Source organism: Crocodylus siamensis, chromosome 1 (assembly GCF_052110815.1).
Source record: "Crocodylus siamensis isolate JL-2025a chromosome 1, ASM5211081v1, whole genome shotgun sequence".
NCBI lineage: Eukaryota > Metazoa > Chordata > Crocodylia > Crocodylidae > Crocodylus > Crocodylus siamensis.
Genome location: NC_143395.1, coordinates 239,298,441 through 239,320,081, shown reverse-complemented (window position 1 = coordinate 239,320,081; position 21,641 = coordinate 239,298,441). Strand labels below are relative to the sequence as shown.

Here is a 21,641-nt window from a genome sequence, read left to right as displayed (position 1 = left end):
GTGCGCCCAGCCTAACGTATGCCACGATGCCCCAGGGCCCTTTCAGACGCCAGGGCAGAGAGGGGTTTGTCCTTCAGAGACCAGAGCCTACAGCAGCCAGGCTGGCGGACTCCACAGGGCTGACCAGGGAGGGCGCAGCGGGGCCGCTCCGCCAGGCGCCCCCAGGGGTGCGGGCGGCTCCCGCTCAGGGCAGCGCTCGGCCCCGGGCCCTTCCCAGCAGCCCCTGCGCGAGCCTAAGCGGGGGAGGAGCGGAGCCGCCCCGCGCCCAGGACAGTGCTGAGGCCGCGAGCGCGCTGGGGGCGGGGGGGGCGTCGCGGGGGGAGGCGGGCCGGTACCTGCGCTGGAAATCCTGCTCGAAGGGGGCCAGGTAGGGGTCGCACTGCAGCAGGCGCTGCAGGCCGGGCACGAGCGCGGCGCTGGGGGGAACGAACGGCATGGCGGCGGCGGCCATTTTCCACACACCCCCCCCCCCGTTGCAGGAACCGGCCCTGGTAGCCTGGCGTGGCCCAGCCGGGGATATATATATACACACACCGCGTCGCGCCGCCAGAGGGGCGCCGCCCACTCGGGCACTGGGCAGCGCCTCCGCTGGGGCCGCCCCGCCCACGTGTGTGTGCGCGCGCGCGCGGTGTGGGTGTGTGTCTGGTGCGAGTGGGGTGCTGGTGTAGTGCGGTGTCTTTGTGTATGTCTGTGTGAGTGGTGTCTGGGTCTGTGTGTATGTGTGGTGAGTGGGGTGCAAGTGTGCTGTGTGCATGTCTGAGGGGGTGTTGTCTGAGTGGTGTGTCTGTTCAAGTACGTGCATCTCAGGCGTGTCTGGGGGTGGGGGTGGGGTGTGAGGGCAGGCACAAGGCAGTACACCTCAGTGGAAGAGCTGCACTGAGGTCTCACCTGGGCTGCAGAAGAGGTCACCCAGGGCAGCCCCAGGCCTGAGGCAGGGTCAACACCTCCCAGCAGTCCTGTAGTCCTCCCTTATTTAAATACTTTGGCCCTAGCACAGTACAGACTTGCCCCTGGCCTGCCACAGGGAAAGCCCGGCAAGCTTTAGCTGGGTTTATTTAGTCTGCAAAAGAGAAGGCTGAAGGAGGATTTAACAGCAGCCTTCAACTGCCTGAAGCAGGGGTCAAAAGAGGTAGCGGGAGCATTGCCAGTAGATTGAGGCAAGTGATTATTCCCCTCTATTCAGCACTGGTGAGGCCATATCTGGAGTACTGAGTTCAGTTTTGGGCCCCTGCTACTGCAGACAAATTGAAGAGAGTCTAGCAGAGGGCATGTAACTTAGGAGAGGCTGAGGAAACTGGGCTTATTAGAAGAGAAGACTGAGACCCTCTAACTAAGAACCTCCATCTTTTGTCCCAGCAGAAACATTGGCACACACCAGTCTAAGTCCCCAGTCTTAGCTGTGGCCAGCACAGCACCTCTGAGGAAGCTTGAAAACACCCATATGTAGCAGAAATGTCTGGAGGGGGGCAGGCAACCAGCAAAGCCCAGAAGCATGAGAAATACCCATGGTAGAAAATAAGTATAGCTGCATCTAGATCAACCCAACCAGTGACTGTCCAACCTCTCCTTGAACACCTCCAGTGATGGGGAGTCTACAGCTTGCCAAGGCAGTCTCTTCTACTGCTTCCCTGTTCCAGTAGTGAAGAATTTTTTTTACTGGATATCCAATCTAAATTTACTTTGCTGGTCTGTGTCCTCCTCTCTGTAGCAAGGGAGAAGGGGTGCTTTCCTCCTTCTTTACAGCAGCCCTTCAGATATTGTCGCATCCCATCTGAAACATCTATTCTGTAAACTGAACATACTGAAGCCCGCTACCCTGGGCAACACAGAACATCCCAGCAGCACCGTTCACTGCCTGTGGGATGGGAAGCAAGCACACACAGGCAGCAATTTGGGGTTTTTTCAGTAAAAAAAAAGTCTGTGGCCATTTTCATTTGTGAAGTTGTGTTTGATACCAGCTTTTTGACTAGTATTTTACAATAATACTTATCCAGACACCACATTTCAAAACAAATAATGTTTCTCTCCCTCCAACTAAGTGTTCAAGCATGTCACTGCAAGTGTGGCCCCAAGTTGTAGTGTTGTAGCTGCAAAGGTCAAGGAAATATAGGAGAAATGGGCAGAAGAAAGGAGATACTAGTAATATTGTGGTAAAGTCAAATGCTTCCAAAGAGACTGAAGGAAGGGCACCTTGTGTCTTAAGTTCTCTAATTTCTCTACCAGTCAAGCTGTTGGTCCAGTAAAAGAGATCACCAGAAAACCCCTTGTTGATCCCAAGATGTAGGGCACCATTGAGTGCTGTTTGCTCAGCAGCAAGCATTGCAGACACTCAAAAAACAAGATCCTTTGGGCTGTAGGTTTTGATGGGGCAGCACCTGAAGAAAAACAGAAAGTTGCTGTACTGGGTAGGGCTGCCAGATGTATACGTGCCCAGCTCTCTTGCCAAAGCCAATTCCTAGGCTGTTGCCTCAAGCGTACTCTTCATACACCCTTAGTGCAACCGCTTTAAAAATCACAAACAAAAGATGATAAACACAACGAATCTTAGGCCAGCCCATAAAGGCATTGTGGTACAGTTGTATGAAACTGGAACTTCTCTATCAGAAATACTCACCCTAGTCCATTCTGTCCCTGAAATAATCATACAGTAGCCTACACAACTCCTTGGTCATAATCCAATCCCTTTGTTCACCAACTCTCATCTTGTTCCCAGCCCATCTGCTTAGTCTCCCTGTTTGGAGGGCATTTCTTAATGTACCTCCGCAGTAGGTTGCTGCTTAGTCATACCCTTCCAGCTCATACACCTCAATGTCTGCTCAAGCTCTTGCTCCCTACAGTCTCTTCAGAGCCCTAGTTCTCTGATTTCTGGCTGTACTTCCCTTTCCTGTGATAGAGCAATTATAGAGTCTGCTGCTGACTGGATATTGCACTGGCAGTAACAGTGCCCAGTAGGAAGCCAGTAGTTCATTTGTTATATTACTTTACTTAAGTTTGGCCAGAAACAGGATAAGTGTGGTCACTTTATTAATATTTGTACACCAATCAATGATCTTTTTAATGGATATTGTGTTATTTAAGTGTTTAATTGTTCTTCTAAAAATAAACATTTGGAATTAAACCAGAATTTGAAACATGTTAAACACATAAATAAGAAATTACAATACATTTATTATTTAAGGAAGTAGTATTTCTATAATATTGGCCCTCTTATCAAAAGCACTGAATTACATGTTCTATGCTTCTCTATATCAAGAGAGATTTGGAAAGGATCTAATTTTTAAAAGGTCAAACATTATAAATATAGCACAATGGGCCATGTACTATATTAAGGGTTTGCAGGGGATCCAAGGAATACAGCAAGAGGTGCAAAAGAGTAGCAAAGACATCATGGGTGTTAGGATCTCACCTCTAACGCCAGAAAACACTATCAAGTGTCTCACTGAGGTAAAAGGGTGTAGGTTGTAGCCATGTTGGGCTAAGGACATAGGCAGACAAGGTTCTTTGGGTAAATCTGATATCTAGTTGGTCTAATAAAAGATAACAGATTTACCCAAAGAATCTGGTCTGTCACTGAGGTAATGCACTGAATAGCACCGAGTGGTTGTGTATGCCAATTCTGTAGGTTCTTCCTACCTGAGCTCTGATTTTATGTGCTGTTTTGTTTAATTATATTCTAGTTACCAGACTAGTGCAGATACCTGATACAAATCATAAGTTTAAAATTTAATTTTGTAATAAAGCAGTACATAATTCACCATTTGTAACAATCGAATGGAATATTAATAATATACAGTACAGATAGTAAACTATGAAATTGCTTACACAACAGTTTCAAGATGTAGTGCGCCAAAAACAAAAGGATATACCAAATCTAGTGTAAAGGATGCATTTAATAGTAAATCTAAATTTGTAATGGTTCTTCTTTTCAGTGAGAATGCCTCTTTCTTTAGAACACTACAGGAAAGGTGAAATTTAAATGATCATTTAAAATCAAGTCTTTGCCTGGATAGGGCATGATTTAAAATTACTCCAGTTTAAAATCAAGCTACCCTGCCACATGGCGCTGTAACAGACCCTGCACAGTATGTTCCACTCCAAATGAGTCACCAACAATCTCACTGTAGTCCACTGTGGCAAACTTAAGGGACTGTTATTCCAGCTGATTATCAAGAGCCAGGAACTTGCTTTCCCCAGGAATTTGCAGTTTATCTGCCTCCTGGTTTAAAACTACCAACTACTCCCCAATGGAGAGGTTTCCTGCTGATGAAGTGCAGAGAGGAAGGCAGCTCCTGCAGTCACTGAGATTAGTAGAGAGGGAAACAAACGCTTCATTTTTAGCACATTTTTCCCTTTGTTTTTCCCCTCATTCTCAGAGGCTCCAGCAGTTCACAGCATTACTATCAGCTGTCTGGTATAAACATGGGAGAGAGATTTATAAATCAGGATCGGAAATTTGTAAGTGAACACTGGGAATCTGGCTGTGAATTTCAGCTCCCTGAAAATAAGGATCTTGTCCTTAAGTCCAGACTGTTAACTTGGAAAGTTCTTTTAAAAAGTAATACAGAATCCAAATCCCAGATCTAGGCAGGCTTGAATTTTGGGAAAGTTTGACTAAAGAGCCAAATTATGCAAATAAACCTTGCCTGTGCACTGAACCAAACCAAAACCATATATTGAGTATCCTGAGATTTAGGAAAATTGACATCTAAATGTTGTGACTGAGGCCCACGTTTATTTAATCTTTATTTCTTTTTCAAGCATAATGAAAAATATAGCATATCATATCATATTATAGTTCTTTCAAATATAATACAGTACTTTTTTCCTTTTATCACATTTCAGCCATATGTCATTTGAAATGTTGTCTTTCCTTAATCAGGCACTCTAACTTTTCATCAGAATGCCAGTTAAGACAGCCTTGGAAAACAGTTTTGAAAATTTACCAGCTTAGACACCAAATTTCCTCATTTTCTCATAATCATGATGATGATGATGACAACCATGAAAATGTCATATTTTATTACACCTTCAAGAAAATTGTTTTTCCTGAGGCAAGTGGGCAGTGCTGGATTAAAAGCGATAAAAATGTCTGCCCCCTTTCAACATGAGTATTTCCACCATTACTTCAGTTCATGGAGCTGCAAGAGCGGCAGTGCATCATTGTTAGACTTCCCAAAAATCTTCTAATACAGACACAACTCATTTTTAAATTGTTTTGAAACAAATCAGTTACTCTTCTGGTTCACCAACTGAAAGTTTTGGTTTGAATGTATTTCACTTTGGGTTTCAAGTACCCAAGGAAAGAAGGATATTTACAGTACAGCTAACACAAATGTAAACCAACATTTTGAAGAACAAGTAGTAATATAGGTGTCATTTTTAGAAAAAATATTCTATTTATATGGAACAATATAAACTAGGCCCTGTTCATTCAACAAATCATAGGGGTTTTTTTAGGGTCATAAAGCACCACACCGATTATCTACTCTGCCTTCCTGCATCATACAAGCTAAAAAAAAAAAACAAAAACAAAAAAAAACACCCTATTAATTCACCCAAACAAACAACTGTCCAGGCAGTAATTGTAAAATTAGATTTAGCACATAATGCTCTACTATTGCCAGTTTAAGCTCTTCTATTCAGATATAAAGTAATTTACAAGTTCATTTTGGATTACTGCCCTTTTAAGATACTGAAGTGAAGATCGCTAGTCTCTTTAAAAAGTGTTGGTCATAAGCATAAGATCCAAGACAACCTTGACAGGCAGGTCCTATGGGCTAAACACAATCAGATGAGGTTCAACAGGGACAAGTGCCAGGTCCTTCGTCTAGGTAGAAAGAACCCTCACCACACACACACACACACACACACACACACACCACAGGGTGGTTATCCATTGGCTGGCACTGCATCCAAAAGGGACCTGGGGTAACAGTTGACCAGAGGGTGACTGAGCCACCAGTGTGATGAAGTTGCCAACAGAGCAAATAGAACTCTGGTGTGTATCAGGAGATGTGTTGCCAAAAGATCCATAGAGGTGTTCCTTCCCCCTCTTTTTGATGTTGATGAGGCCACAGCCAGAGTATGGTTCTGGGCACCGCACTTCAAAGATGTAGACAAGCTTGAAAGGGTGCAAAGATGAGCCACCCACATGATCAAGGGCCTGGGGGATAGGCCTTATGAGGAGGGACCTGGGTTTGTTCAGTCTGAATAAAAGAAGACTGAGGGGTGACTTGATAGCCACCTACAAATGGATCAAAGGAGAACACCAGGATCTGGGAGAGCAACTTTTCAGAAAAGCACCCCCTGGCGGGGCCGAGGGCCAGTGGGGACAAGCTAGTCAGGGAAAAGTTTAGGCTAGACATATGGAAAAACTTCTTTTCTATATGAGTAACCAAAACCTGGAACACACTTCCAGCAGAGGTGGTGTAGTCGCCATCGTTGGCAGTGTTCAAGAAGAAGCTGGACAAGCACCCTGTTGACATCGTAGAGCCCGTTACCTCCTGCCCACAGTAGGGGACTGGACTTGAGGATCCTACATGTCCCTTCCAGTCCTTCTTTCTATGATTCTATCTGAAACCTACAAATACAGGCAGTCCTTGACTTGCAATGTTTCGAGTTACAACGTTTCACACTTACATTTATAAATTGACACCCTGTTTCAACTTTCTGGTGTCAGTTTCGACATTACAACGCTTGATCTGATGCCAAGCCACACCAGAGAACAGGTTTGCTGCATCACCCATCTCCCTGGAGAACAGCTGTCCAAACTTCCTTGGACACTTTCTTTAAGAAAGCAGAAAAGACTCCAGAAAAACCTGCAGCCAAGACTCCTGAGAAGACTCCAACCAAGAACCCTTCAAAAAGTCCAAAGAGCCCTTAAAAAAGGCCAGCAACATCTCCTCAAAGAAGTCCTTCCAAATCAATGTGATTGCTATTTACAATATGAATACATTAATGTAGCTATATTACTCATCTATAATTGATTGAGTACAAAATTCTGGGTTATTTTTGCTGAAAATAGGCTATCAGGCCTTGGTTCAGGAACCAGTCCCCCATTTATAACATTGTTTCCTGTGGGAAAATCGGTTCCAAGTTAAACAATTTGACTTAAGATGCAGTTTTTCAGGAACCAATTGTGTCATAAGTCTGAGGACTGCCTGTAAATGTAAACAAGGAGCTCAAAGTTATTTCATTCAAAGGGCAATAGCATATGAACATTCCTGGAGAAATAATATAAAACAGGCCTGTTCAACTTGTAAGTGGCTAGATGCTATACACCCCTTGGGCCACAGTAGCAGAGGCCACACCAACAGGGCCCATGGGCCCCAGGGGTCATAAGTCCCGCCTTGCTCTACCTCCTACCCATCCTGTCCCACACCCTCCCCCTGGCTGCTGCACCCCACACTCATGTGCCTCCGAGCTGCGCTGTGCTCTCAGGAACCCCCACTACTGCTGCTTGTGCCCCACTGTGGACTCCCCAGTACTGAAAGCTGTGTTGCAGTAAACTGGTCTACCCCAGGGCAAGGGCATGAGTAGAAAAAGGCAATAATAATCTGTATGGTATGATCACCAGTTTACTTCCAAATCCATCCAGTCTTGAACCAGTTTTGTCACTGTTATTGGGTCATCACAGCATATTTTGAAGATCAGACTAGTTGTCTGAGTCCTTCAGCTGGATCTGGGCCTTGAATCCTAGGATCCGTGAATCCCACTGTCACTTATAAGCCCTTCCCATAGCTCCATTTATTCTGTAGGCACTGCAAGTATCTAGTACGGTTGTGTGAAGCTTTGGTAGCCAATTCGATTTAGAGGAGATCCAGCAGCTGAATCTCTGAATCCAAATTGAAAATCGGGAGACCAATTAAAAAGGTCTGAATTGAATTGGAAGCCTCTGAATTGATTCAGAAAAGATTCAACACCCCTTTGGAGATTTTGCCATAGACTAAACAGGCAGCAGTCCTCATCACACTGGGCACAGCTGCCTCCAGCTGGTAAGTCTGTTGTGGTGGGCAGAGGATGGGGGAGAGGATGCCAGAGGAGAGCCATGCACATGATCAGAGGTCAGGAAAACAGATCTTACGATGACAGGCTGAGAGCCATGGGACTCTTTAACCTGGAAAAGCGCAGGCTCAGGGGTGATCTGATGGCCACCTATAAGTTTATCAGGGGTGACCACCAGGATCTGGGGGAACGTCTGTTCACCAGAGCACCCCAAGGGATGACGAGGTCGAACGGTCACAAACTCCTGCAGGGGGCTGGACTCGATGTTCTCCCGAGGTCCCTTCCAGCCCTAATGTCTATGAAATCTATGAAAGGGGTATGGGGGAGGGAGGGACTGGGACTGGGACAAGCTGCCCAGCTCAGGTGGAGGACCATGGGACATGGGCATGGCAGTGCTGGGAGCAGGAGCTATGCCCTGCTGCTGCTTGCCCAGCTTGGGGGGGAGGGGGAAAAACACGAGGCAGGCGTGGCTTGCTCTGGGCAGAAGGGGGCAAGTAGCAGCAAGGCCAGAACCCCTACTCCCAGCGCTGCCACACCCATATCGAGCACTCCCCAGCCCCGTTTGGGCAAGCGGCAACAGCACCTGCATCCCACATCCCCTGGCCCAGCTGGGCAAGTGGCAGCAGCGCCCGTATCCCACGTCCCCCCCCCCACCCTGGCTGGGCAAGCAAAGACAGCACCCGCCCCAGGTGCGGGGGGGAATGTGGGCACTGCCACTGCTTGCCCAGCAGGTGGGCACTGCCACTGCTTGCCCAGCTAGGGCAGGGGAAAGCAGGATGCGGGCACTGCCGCCACTTGCCCAGCTAGGGCAAAGGGGAGTAGGATGCAGACACAGCATTGCTGGGAGTAGAGGCTATACCCTGCTGCCCTTTGCCCCCTTTCACCCAGAGTGAGCCATGCCTGCATCACACCCCCCCCCACCGCGGCTGGGCAAGTGGCAGCAGGACATAGCCCCTGCTCTCAGCTCTGCCGTGCCCACATCCCACACACACCCCCACCACCACCTCTCTCCCCGAATCCTCCACCCCGGCTGGGCAGCTTGTCCCAACCTCAATCCCTCCCCCACCTCTGCCCACCACAACAGACTTACCAGCTGGAGGCAGCGGTGTCCAGCGTGATGAGGACTGCTGCCTGTTTAGTCTATGGCCGAATCTCCAAAACAGCGACAAATCTTTGGATCCAGTTCAGCCTAACTGAATTCGGACAGTGATCCAAATCTAATCAAATCACTGTCCCTCTGAATTGGCCAAATCTGAAGCGAATACTTGCAGCTTCACACAGGCCTAGTATCTAATTTGGGAATTATTTGGTACAAAAGAGGGGGGATGCTTACCTATTGAATGAATATAACCACAAAAGTTTTAATAGCCATTAAAAAGGAGAGAAGTCCTTAGGCACCCACCCCAAGTCTGATCCATCTCTTTCAGAGAAGTTCAAGCAACACAGTAGCTATCCTAAAAATTGTTTTCTCACATGGCATTATTCAAGCCTCTGCCATGTTTCCTTACCATGTGCTTCACAGAAATGCTCTAGCCCATCCCTCCAGGCCACTACTTAGAAAAAACACTGTTCCACGAGCATGGTCAGCAGCTGAGATGCATAAGCTCTTTGGTTTTACATTGTTGTCTTGAGTGCTTCTCAGTGACACTCCTTTAGTAAGTAGTTGAATGCATTTCTTGGAGAGGATCTGGAATGCAACTCAACAGCTTTGTGAAAATTTAGACATGTTCAATATCTAATATTTATAGAGTATGTCATTTGCTAGAGATATAACTCATTCTATCACACTGACCAACCAACTTCAGTGGTTCAGAGATCCGTAAGAGAGAAATCATATACTTTTAGTCCAGTTCATTTAAGAGAGTCTGTTATAATAAGCATCTCCATTAGCCTTAATTACTTCATTATTTATTTTTTTTTGTTGGCAGTTTCAGCCAACAAAACTGGATATGACAAACAATCCACTCATCCTTCCCAGTAGATCCTCCAGAGGAGTATTGACACACATTAGAGAGAGAGTGGGCAGTGTGAGGAAGTTTGCACAGCTGCTGCCTAATCTGTACCTGAATAGCAGGTCACTGGTTCCTTAATTAAGATGGAGTGCTGTACCCAAAGTGGGAATTCAGTCACTTAGTTCCATATAAAGAGCGTGGCATGCCCTCCTCAAAATTACAGAACTCGTTGTGGCTAGAACTCCTTAGATTTTACAAGTGAACTAGTTCATTAAGGACCTTACATTCATTTTAAAATGGGTCCTTTAAAAATATAGCACCTTATAATCAGGCCATCTTTTAGCTAATCCTGTTGGGCTGTCACAAGCAGAAAAGACAAAAATGAAAAATGTCTTATGTGCCTCAAAATCAGCTACTGTTAATTTGGGACCGTGAATACTAAAATGCCTTAATCATAATTCTGTGGTTATTACATATATGGGGGGCATTACTATGCCTTCTCATTCATTAGTATTTTGGTGTCTGTAAATTTTATTTTTAACTGAATTTCCTGATTTGCAGTGTTCATTATAGAAATCCTGGTGTCTTTTTCTTTTTTAGATATATTATTACAATCTCAAAGATGTAAAAAAACCCTATATTGACAGGATTGTCAATTCTTTTGTGTTTTACTGCAGGAGAAAAATCATAGTGCAGTGTGCTAATGATTCATGCTAATGATTAACTTCCTTGTGTCATGATATTACATCATTTCATGGTACAGCCTTCTCTAACTTGGGAGTCCCAAAAAAAAATACTGCCTGTCATCAACAGTAAGAGTCCTACACAGCTGTGTAGGTAGAGATGAGTATGTCATAAATTTCAAGAAATCAATGGCCACCCTACATCCTATATATCTAAACAAAGTGCAGTACTAGCAACAAAAACATTGTCTGGTATAAGACCATTACCTGTAGAAATATATAATAGAGCCATATGAATGTCACTAGACATATCATTTCATTGGAGATTGACGCTTGAGTTTAAGTAAGCATTTGAAAACAGAGCCTGTGAGCCTCTGCAGCTGCCTCTCCTACAGCTGCACAACAGAGAAAAGCCCCAAGGGAAAGGAAGCTAGGCACCACTGGTGCTGCCTGTGAGGCAGGTGAGTAATCTTGGGGGGCTGTCCACACAGCATGCTGCCTCTGGCCACAGGAAAGTTGTACAGGGTTGTTCAAGATTACATTTGGGATGCTTCAAAAGTTGTTTTTTTTTTTTTCCTCCTTTTGGTTTTCCCCCTTAACAGTTCTACTGGTTTTTCCCTATAAAAAAGCTGCTATGGTAATAGCTAGATGCAACCATATTCCCAGTCTCTCTTTTCAAATAGCTTATGACGCAACCGGTAATAAAATATAGCTGTAGCTTTTGTTACATCATACCAATTAAATACTTGTCATCAAATAACACAAGACCGTATCAAGGACATTTACAACATTTTTATTATACTATATTGGTCCACTGAATCAAGCAGGCAGTTGCAGGCAACTCTTCCTTTTGCTAGCATCTTCAGTTAAATTTAGTCAGGAATTGAATGCAAGAATGTATTATCTCTATTACAAAGACTAAGCTACCAGCATTTGCTCTTTTCAGTGCAGTTCTTTCAGTTAGCAATAGTCTTATTTCTTAAGAGTACAGGGAATGACCTCTATGTTGTAGACAAATTATTTGATCTCTCAAACTATTCAGTTTAGAGTGCTCTTGACAAGTGAAGGTTTAAGTCCAGTTTCCTGATGAAGATTTTTAACACCTACATAATTTCAAAACAGTCTTTTTTGGACTCTTAATGTATAGCAAGTTAGCAAAAAGTTCTCATTTGCATAGGTTCAGGCAGTTTAGGACATTGATGTTATGCCACATCCAAGATTACTTAACTGTCACACATGCTAAAATTTATCATTATTTTTGTACTTAGGTGCCAACACGAGATATTTCTTGCGTTTCCAGACTCTTTGCAGCCCTTGGAAAAAACCATCAGTAATTGGTAGATTAGATTAAATTTTTAAAAATGCCTGTTTCAAGTTGCTACTTCAACCAGTAAATGTTCTGACATATGCATCTTCATGTGCCTAACTGGCTGGTTTAGGTCTTTGTGTATGATACACTTATATTCATTATTTCCTTTCATCTTTCTTCTGGTCTAATCCTTCAAAATAATCCCTACCACAAGGCTTTCCTTGAATCAGATGAGCCCTGCTCGTTTGAGAGGAATTGTAAGCCAACTACGCAATTAATAAAGTTGTGTTTTAACAGATGAACTTGGTTCCTTAGATTCTAAAGGGTTTCTGTCCCCAGAAAACTGAAGTATTGTCCTGACTCCTAAACTGATTACAGAAGATGGCAGTATATAGTTGCTACCCAGCAACTTCCCTAAAGCATGACCGGTTACTACTTCTTTCTGAAAAGTAGGTGAAATAAACTACCCAGCTATTTACAGTTAGGAAAGTAGGAAGGGGCCAATTAGCTCTCCATTCAGATGATGCAGCTAAGGTTCAGAAAGTTCAAGGGGAAGAAATAAACTGCAGGATGAAATGACCTGGCCAAGTCTTATTACAACAGTATTAACCCAAATCTATAAATATTTGTATCAGGGCTGTGAATTAAAATTGCTGTTAATGTGTGTGATTAGTGCATTAAATTGGTTCTTAAGTTAATTTTTTTAATGCTTTAGTTGTGCACATAGTTGTGGAGCCCATGCCTGGGCTTTGTTCCACTGCTGTCACCATCGTGTCTAGGCTGCCCAACAGAGTAGGGGTGGCAGTACAGAGGAGCTGCAGTGTAGCCTGGGCACGGGCTCCAGGCTGCTCCAGCAGGAAGGTGGGTGCACACACATACACGAGCACCCACAGCATACATACGGCCAAGAACACAGCCCAGCAGCATGTAGAGCAGCACCCAGCAGGTAAGTCTGTGGAGAGGAAGGTAGAGCGGGGAGAGAGGAGTAAATCAAAGCCCACATGGTGAGAGAGGGAGCAGGGCAAGGGCAGGTTGTGGGATGGAGCCATGGGCAGCGCTTCCAGGGGCACATAGAGGGCACGGCTCCCCGCTGCTGCATACACCCCTGGAGGAGGCATGGGGGGCATGTACCCCACAGGTTTTGCTCAGGGTAAAGGCGGGCTGCCTGCTGTGAGCTGGACCTCTGCACTCTCCTGCCTTTGCACTGGGAGTTGCACAGTGTTGTGTTATGCCTCCCACCACTGGTGGGCAGGGGATGCGCAACATGGCTAGTGCACAGCTCCTGGGGTAATAGTAGCAGGGTCCAGAACCCAAGCCTGCACTGGGCAGCCTGCTTCCACCACGCACACAAATTCAGGAGGCACATGCCCCCCATGCTTCTCTCCTGGGAGGTGTACACAATGACAAGAAGCCACACTGTCCACATCCCTGGATGATCCACCTCTGGCTCCGTCGCACAACCCACCCTGGTCCTGGGACCCCATTCACCCCTGCCCTACTCCCGCACCATGGAGGCTTCACTCTCCCCCTGTCCCTTCTCTTCCACAGCTGGTCACTGTGCTATACGCCAAGCTGCATTCCTGTAGGGTTACCCTATTTTGTTTCAAAAAAGGACACCTGTGGTAGAGAGGGGATAATATGATGGGGGCAGGGGAAGGAAGTAATATGCCTGTGCCCTGCCCCTGCTTCTCACTCCCAAGACAGCTCTACTGCTGCCCCTCTTGACCCACAGTGCCCCATATCCTACCAGGACATGTGGGGACCACCCCATCCCAGGCTCCAAGCCCCACACATAGCACCATGGTCCTCCACACCTTCACAAATTCCCCACACACATCCCACCCCCCAATCATACAAAGTACCTGCATAATTTTGCATAACTTTGAGTTTTTCTGCATGTAAATTTGAGTTTTTAGCTGTACAATTAAAAACCACAATTAATTGCAACTAATATTAATTGCACAACTAATCAAGATCAATTTTTTTTAATCATTTGACAGCTGTAATTTGTATACCTGAACTGGTAACCTGAAGAGGTTAAGATTTTGCTATGATGGAAAAATATGGTTTCATAATAGCTAGGGGCAGGAGGGACCTGAACATATATCATTTAGCCTGACTCCCAAATGGTAATTAGACATGTGTGAAAGTGAATGCTGAACTATCAAAAGTTTTGTATAAGGAACAGCCTTTGAGATCCTGTTGTGTTAAGGTGTAGCCAGTTGCATTTTACAGCATTTTGTCTTTCATCAACTCTTAATGACTCAACAACAAATGCAGTTTTTTTAAATAATTCTTAATCTCAATCAGTAGTTTTTTTTCAGCTATTCAAGAGAAAGAAAATATTCCCTAATAGATCAAGGAAAGTAAGGAAACAAATATTCTCAACAATATATGACTAGTGTGAAAGACCTCAGGGTCACATGTAGCTGGAGTTTCAATAACAGCACTGTGTGTACATTCCCTTGCCACTAGTAATTACTCCACTGCCAGGTGTCCTAGACCCAGGATCCAGTTCTCCATTTTTTTACTCCCATGGCACCCCAACATAACTCTTTTAAAAATCGATGGGATTGAAGCAGTGTAAAACTAGAATTATACAGTGGAGATTCAGACTTGATGTTCACCATCAGGTTAAATATGGCAAGCCGTGCCTGATTTTTCAAGTTCCCTGTAGTTTTGCTGAAATATATAGGCAGCATAGTTGTCTAAAACTGGAAGCATTTATACTGTAAGTTCCAAATCTGTCATACAGCTGCTCATGTAAAGCATCCATAAATGGATGAAATTGGGAACATTTATAATGTTGCAGTACTGACGCCCATGATACAAAATGCTTGTCATTTGACACTGAAAACTTTAGGCCAGCATCACTTCCCACTTGTATTACTTTTGCTGAATTTATCAAATCCATGCTCATTTTAACATCAGTTTCAATGAGGTTTATTTCACCATTTCTATTTAGCTGTTGGCCACAAGCAAACCATTTGTAGTAAACTGTTGCCCTGATCTGACAATGTCTTGCTCAGCCTTTATTTTAAAAATGTAGTTGTTTAATTCTCTTTCCTGTAAAGGGGGGGGGGGAAGTCTACGTTATATTCCCCCGCTTTTTCATAGTCGGTAGGGTTGGAAGGGACCTGAATAGATCATCAAGTCCGACCCCCTGCCATGGCAAGAAAAAATGCTGGGGTCAAACAACCCCAGCAAGGTGTTCGTCTAGCCTCCTCTTAAAGACCCCCAGGGTAGGAGCCAGCACCACTTCTTTTGGAAGTTGGTTCCAGATCCCAGCCGCCCTGACAGTGAAGTAGCGCCTCCTGATGTCTAGTCTGAATCTACCTTCTGCCAGCTTGTGACCATTATTTCTTGTCACTCCTGGCAGTGCTTGGGGGAACAGTGAGTCCCCCAATGCCTGCTGGTCCCCCCTGACTAGTTTGTAACAAGCCACTAGATCCCTCCTCAGCCTTCTCTTGTGGAGGCTGAACAGGTTCAGGTCCCTGAGCCTCTCCTCACAGGGCCTGCCCTGCTGCCCCCTGATCATGCGAGTGGCTCTCATCTGGACCTTCTTCATGTTGTCCACATCCCTCCTGAAGTGTGGCGCCCAGAACTGGACGCAGTACTCCAGCTGAGGCCTGACCAGTGTTGCACAGAGGGGGAGGTATTTTGTCCTCCAGTGCATCAGAAATGTATGCATAATGTTGGTAGGAAATACCATGTGGATTCACACTCTGAGTTGCAGCAAACAAAACTAATGGTTTACTTTATATGTCAAAAGCAAGCAACTGTGCATTCTAGCCAAGGTATTGTTAGATGCAACTCTTTTGGCATGAGCATCCTAACAATTATAAATGGGGACCTACTGAATTCATGGTGGAAGTGGGGTGTGCTGTGCTTTCTTTAATCTTGCAGGTTCCCCTGACCCTCCCCGCCCCTCCAGCCCTGCTAGTTGGTGGAGAGGCCCCAACTGTAGCTCGCTTCTGATCAGTGATGGGGGTGAAAACTGCAGTTTTAAATATGGTGCCATTTTTGCTACCTGTCCCTTGTTGGCTGAGGGGCCCCAGGTGGCCCTGCTGTTTGATGGCAGGGAGGCAAAAAATGGCTCCATGTTTAAAACCACAGTTTTAGCCTCCCTGCTGATGAGGAAGCAGCAGCAGGGTCCTCTGTTAATCAGTAGCAGGTGGGAGACAAGGGGCAAAGTGTGCACAGGAGAACATATAGTATTAAAAGAGCCACTATACACTCCGTTTCATCCGTGAATTCAGTAGGTCCCTAATTATGAACATCAGAAAATACACCAATCACCATTACTAGATAGTGATATCCACAGAGAAACAGCTACCATATGAAAGTATTACTAATGAACACTAGCTCCATCAAAAATCAAACCACAAACCTTGCTGAGATATGTTTCATAATTCAGACAATATCCTGCTTTATCTTCTTGCGTTTAATTAACTGATTTACATCAAGTGGAGAGTTTTGGGAAGACACATTAAGCAAGGTTAACTTACTCATTCCCCCCCACCCCCAATGCATAGAGAGTTTCACCTGCAGTCACAATTAACATAAAATATGTAAATTGTTATTACAATTCACAAATAGCATTTTATTTTTTGACCAACAGACTTAATCAGTAGCCTGTTCTGTACCTCTTCATTAACAGTTTCAACACAGTCATAAATAAGAGTTCTCACACACATTGCCATCATTACAACCCAAGTTAATTTCTACAACAGTAACTTCAAGTTGGACTGTAAAGTATTCTGCAAAATTCACATTTCTTCTGATCTCAAATTTCATTACAAATGATTTTCCTAGCTAAATCAAGAATACCAGATTCTCAGTGTGTATCCACTAGGAAATTTCTTTGTATTATTTATTTGCTGTTTAGCATGTAGAAGTCCCAGTCATTCTTCTCAGTTCTGTGTTTCTTTTCTAATACTCTGTTTTGCTGTGAGCTGAGAATATATTCAAAACTACAGAAAATCTTTAAGCTAATTTTCATGCACATAATCAATTTTTACCTCTTGTTGCCAAAAGAACTCCAAAATATTTACAGAGCACCTTTCTCCATACCAGAATCAGGTACTCTCAAATATGGCTTGGGTCTTTTGTTGCTTCCAGTTTTCACAAAAGGCCACAGGGGACATATTTTAGATTAGCCTGAAAAAAAAAATCAGGAACAAATGAGCCCAGTCATTTCATTCTAATGTCGTTTTCTAAAATGGCATATAAATTCTTCATATGGTCAAAAAGTTCGTGACATTTATCAAGAATCTCATTTTTACAGTTGCCATTAATATTTGCTGCAAGAGAAAACACATCAGTCCCTTTGAAAATTCTCAAGCCTCATTCATCCCTCTTTCCTCTCATGTCCAGGAATAGTGCGTCACATTTCGCATTCTAGATCCCCAAACCATTCTCCTCTCTACTGAGAATATTTTTATTTTTTTTGCTTTCAATCATATATATTAAATTTTGAACTTTTCAAATAAATTTCTCTTTGGTCATTCTCACCTATGCCTTAACAATTTACAAGAGACAAGGATTTTTTAGGTTGATATTTTTTTTATTTGACCAGTTGTATAATTGGGGTAGAGTTAGAAAAGCTTTTGAATGTTAGATCTTCCTCAAATCTGTGAAGTAAAAGCCAGCTTAGTAAAAAAGTTGGAAAGGAGATTGAGGGTGGCATTCCAGGGAACAACAGACAAATAGCAGAAGAATAAAAGCTAACACTGGAAGGCCAAGGCCTATCAAAAAGGAGGAGGCTTAACAATTTACTTCATCGTCTGCTCATTTCTACATTTTTGTTAATATTATACTGTTTTTCTTAAAAGGAATTTAAGCTCAACTTGAAGATGAATGAAACCCCTGTCATTATGCCAAGGAAGAGAGAAGCATCATGATTTCTCAGTATACTTCTTTTCCTGTTTTGAGTTTCTTAGGAACTGTTTTTCAGACCAGTGTAAGGATCTTATACAGACAAGAGGGAAGGGAAGATGATATAAAACTATTGAATGAAGCATATATTTCGTGTAGACATTTTTTCAGGATTTTCAGTGTCAGAACATGCATCATTCTCTCTTTCTGAAGTAAAGCCTGAAGCTATTTTGTTTTCCCAAAGGCTTAACTTTTTTGGAAATTTTAACTCAGTATCCCCTGTACTGAACTGTGGGATAAACTTGTTTACTTCAGCTTTTGCCTAGCTTTTTATTATACCACTTGTATATTTAGGGCCAAATTTTCATCTACATTACAGAACATTTGTAACACTGGCAATATAATGGGATGTTGAAGTGGTCCTACAATCATTTACATAGTAATTTATACCCACTTTAAGGCCCTTTGTGTATCTAAGAAGCAGTAAAGGATTCTTACCGTAGATGTGAATAAGACCATGTATGTTAATATACCCCACACCCATCAAGTCTGCCAGAATCAAGCCATTTCACCTACAGGCTCAGCAGCAGCATAGTGTGAAAAAGAGATGCACTGCTTTTACCCCCATTGATCAGTTTTGCAACTTTGTTCTTATCTGACTTAATATGCGTTGAGTTTTGCTCTCTTCTTCTCCTCTTACCATGTTTTTAATCTGTTCAAGTAAAATCTTTTGTATTCATGGGGTGGACTTCCTTTGAGCTACATTTTTTACAATTATAAAGTTTCTCAGATAGGTTTCAAGGGATTCCCACTATGTTAAAGGGGATTCAACACAGGCTTTATTTCCTTTTGTCTCAGATTGTAAAATCGGGATAGTTAAGAAATGGAATACTTCCTCCAAGGAATTAGTTATCTGTCTAGCTATAAATAGAATGCTGCCATTGCATGGCTAGAGATATATTCAGAGGTTATAGTTATGTGAGCTTTTCAGAAGTCAAACATAACTCAGTCTAACAGGATTGCTCTTTCTGCACAGAAGAGCAGTGTATAAAAATACGTCTCTTTAAAAAACATGTCCCTCCAAAGGGTAGCCAAATATAATTATTTCATGTGATGGTGTATAATTGGGTTGACTTGGAATTCCCCTTCTTGTAACACTTTTAATCTGGCCATTACGTTTGACAGGGTAAGGTTAAATCTTCTATCACCAGTTAGGGACTTCTGTTAGGTCTAAGAATAACTCACTCAAAGAGGATGGAAAGTCTCCATTTGGGGCATGCACATTAATTACCATATCAGTCTGTGAATATATCTGTGCTGACAGGAGAACATACTTTGCTGCCTTATCAGTATTTCTTGCATATAGATGAAAATTGAGTTTCTTGATGATTGAAATTGTCATTCACCTTGAATAAGTACATCCTGGTGAAATAAAAACATTCAGAATATACCCTGCCACCACACTGTTGGATCCTTTTTGCCATAAGACTCCCTGTCCTTCTAAAAGAACTAAAATAATACATGTTTCTATTTTAGTAACTAATTTAATTCTTATCAGATTCTATGTGCGTGTGTGCGCACACACACGTACACTTTTAATCTGACACATGATCCAATGAGACTTGTCTTATTCTTCCAAATTTCTTTTCTGTTTTCTTTTTCTCCTTAGAAATCATTTAGAACATTATTTTCCATAAATAGCTGTTTTTCATATTTAAGTAAATCAGACTTACAAACAATAGATCCCCATTCTGTAAACTTGCACACAATTATAAGCCAATCCTTCCGGAAACAGAGCATCGACTTCAACAGTGTTTTGCAGCTCCTCATAGTATCAAGCATCTTGCAGGATTTATTAAAAATGTGATTAGTCCTGTTGAAGTTAGAATTATTTGCCAAAATGCTTTCTACTGTTTACTCTATCATTGATTTATCATCATCATCATCTTCGCAGCAAGATTGGAAAATAAACCTTGGATTTGTGCTGTCAAAACTGCAAAGCTAGAGTGCCTGCTATTCATATTCACTTAACTTATCATTTAAAATATTTCCTTTACAGAGTCAGCATGTCTTCAGTTATATTTTGTCTCCATAACAATTGACCTTTCAAGTTCGGACTGACAGAGGCTGCTCCTTCAAGTGAACTCTGTTGGAAAGTCCCACTCTACTCGGCATCAAGAAGGTATGCAAGACAAATTTAAGTAAAACTATGGGTATGGACTGGCATATATTTGAAGCCACTTCAAAATGAGAATGTTTCAAAAGAGCAACAGCTGTTACATTCAAATTGTAACAGGTGGACAAGCTGGGATCAAACATAGCAAAACATCCAGTAGCAGTTTTGCTACATTTCTGTTGCTCTCAGCTTGTCCACACATAAGTTAGAAGGTAACAGTTGCTGCCCTTTTGAAATGTTCCCAATGCACGTGTCCAAACTTTATGTTAGTCCCGTCTAAAGTCTGTAAAGCAGACCCTACTGTCCCCCTTGAAAAGCAGAAGGCAAAACTGAATACGGAACTCAAATGAGTAAATACAATGGGGACAATAGATTTGACAGACTCAATTGACTGTTGCCCAAAACCCCTATATCAGGGGTTGGCAGCATTTTTGGATAGTGCCAAAATCATCCCAACCTCCACCCATGCCTTAATTTGGCATGTCGGAGATGGGGGAGGCTGACCCACGTTGCTGGTGGTGGCTGCACATATGCCTCTGGGTGGACAGTGTGGGAGAAGCCAGGGTTACGCTGCAGACACATGTGCTCCTGCCGCCACCACAGAGCTGGTTCTGGGGCTCCAGAGCCCAACACAGCTGTTTGCAGCTTCCCAGCTGCCTTGGACTCTGGGCAGCTTTAGCAGGTGTCTAGAAGGCTGCAAACAGCTGTGCCAGGCTTCACAACCCCAGCACTGGCTCTGTGGCTGCTGTGCACATGCCTGTAGGCATACAGCAGAGAAGCAGCCAGAGTTGGGCAGCCCTAGCCCCTTCCCCGCCATGTCCAGTGAGCGGTGTGTGTACCCGCAACAGAGATGGTGCTGGGGCTCTGAAACCCAGTATAGCTGTGTGTAGACTCCTGGCTGCCTTCCACAGCCAGCCAGGGCTCTGGGCAGCTGTAGCAGGTACCTGGAAGGATGTAAACAGCTGTGCTGGGCTCTGCAGCCCTGGTACCAGCTCTTTGATGGCAGCAGCTGCACACGTCTCTCTGGGCTGGTGATAGGAGAGGAGCCAGGATTGCACAGCCCCAGGCCCCTTCCCAGCCATGTGCCCAGAGGTGTATGCTGCTGCAACTGTGAAACTGGTGCCAGGGCTGTGGAGCCTCATGACTAACCAGCCTGGACTCTAGGCTGCAGAGCATATTGAGAAAAATGAATGTGTGCGCTGGGGGGAGAGGTTGATCCCTGCCCTACATGGTCAAAGTGTTGCAATGTGAGCAAAAAGCTTATTATAATACATTACTCTTCTGATCTGGCAGAATGTTATATCCACTTTGTGTATGCATCATTTGTTGCATAAAAAACAGGTCAGTGGATCCAAATCCAGATACCAACATGCAGGCTGAGTGGCTGTGTTCCAAACTTTGCACCAAGGAATGCAAAAGGAGTCATAGGACACCGGAAGCTTAAGGCTTGGCTCCACTGTCTTAGAGCACTGGTTCTCAATCACTTAAGAGTCAGGGCACCATTCCATCTTTTCTTTTTTTTAAGTTGGCAGACACCACCCTTGTTGAAAACTACTGTTGTACTACTTCATTTTGAGTTGAAACAGCTGTTTTGTTTTGTTCCGTTGAAACAGAAAGGCTGTTTCGACACTATTTCAGGT

General features: G+C 43.8%; 1 protein-coding gene and 1 long non-coding RNA gene across 4 annotated transcripts in view; one reads left to right on the top strand and one right to left on the bottom strand.

The window, feature by feature from the left end:
- The window catches only part of GBE1 (1,4-alpha-glucan branching enzyme 1), a 313,525-nt gene extending 312,817 nt beyond the window's left edge, over window positions 1-708 (bottom strand). Inside the window, exon 1 of one of the 2 annotated variants that reach the window (XM_090059712.1) lies at window positions 336-708. In XM_090059712.1, coding sequence (XP_089915838.1) covers window positions 336-451 — 116 coding nt within the window. In that variant the 5' untranslated portion in view covers window positions 452-708. The remainder of the gene's footprint in view (window positions 1-335) is intronic. The other variant, XM_090059722.1, reaches the window with a different exon arrangement.
- The window catches only part of LOC149874309 (uncharacterized), a 39,401-nt gene continuing 17,969 nt past the window's right edge, over window positions 210-21,641 (top strand). For both annotated transcript variants that reach the window (XR_016443791.1, XR_016443789.1), the window contains exons 1-2: window positions 210-367; window positions 19,885-20,007. This is a non-coding gene — a long non-coding RNA (uncharacterized LOC149874309). The remainder of the gene's footprint in view (window positions 368-19,884; window positions 20,008-21,641) is intronic.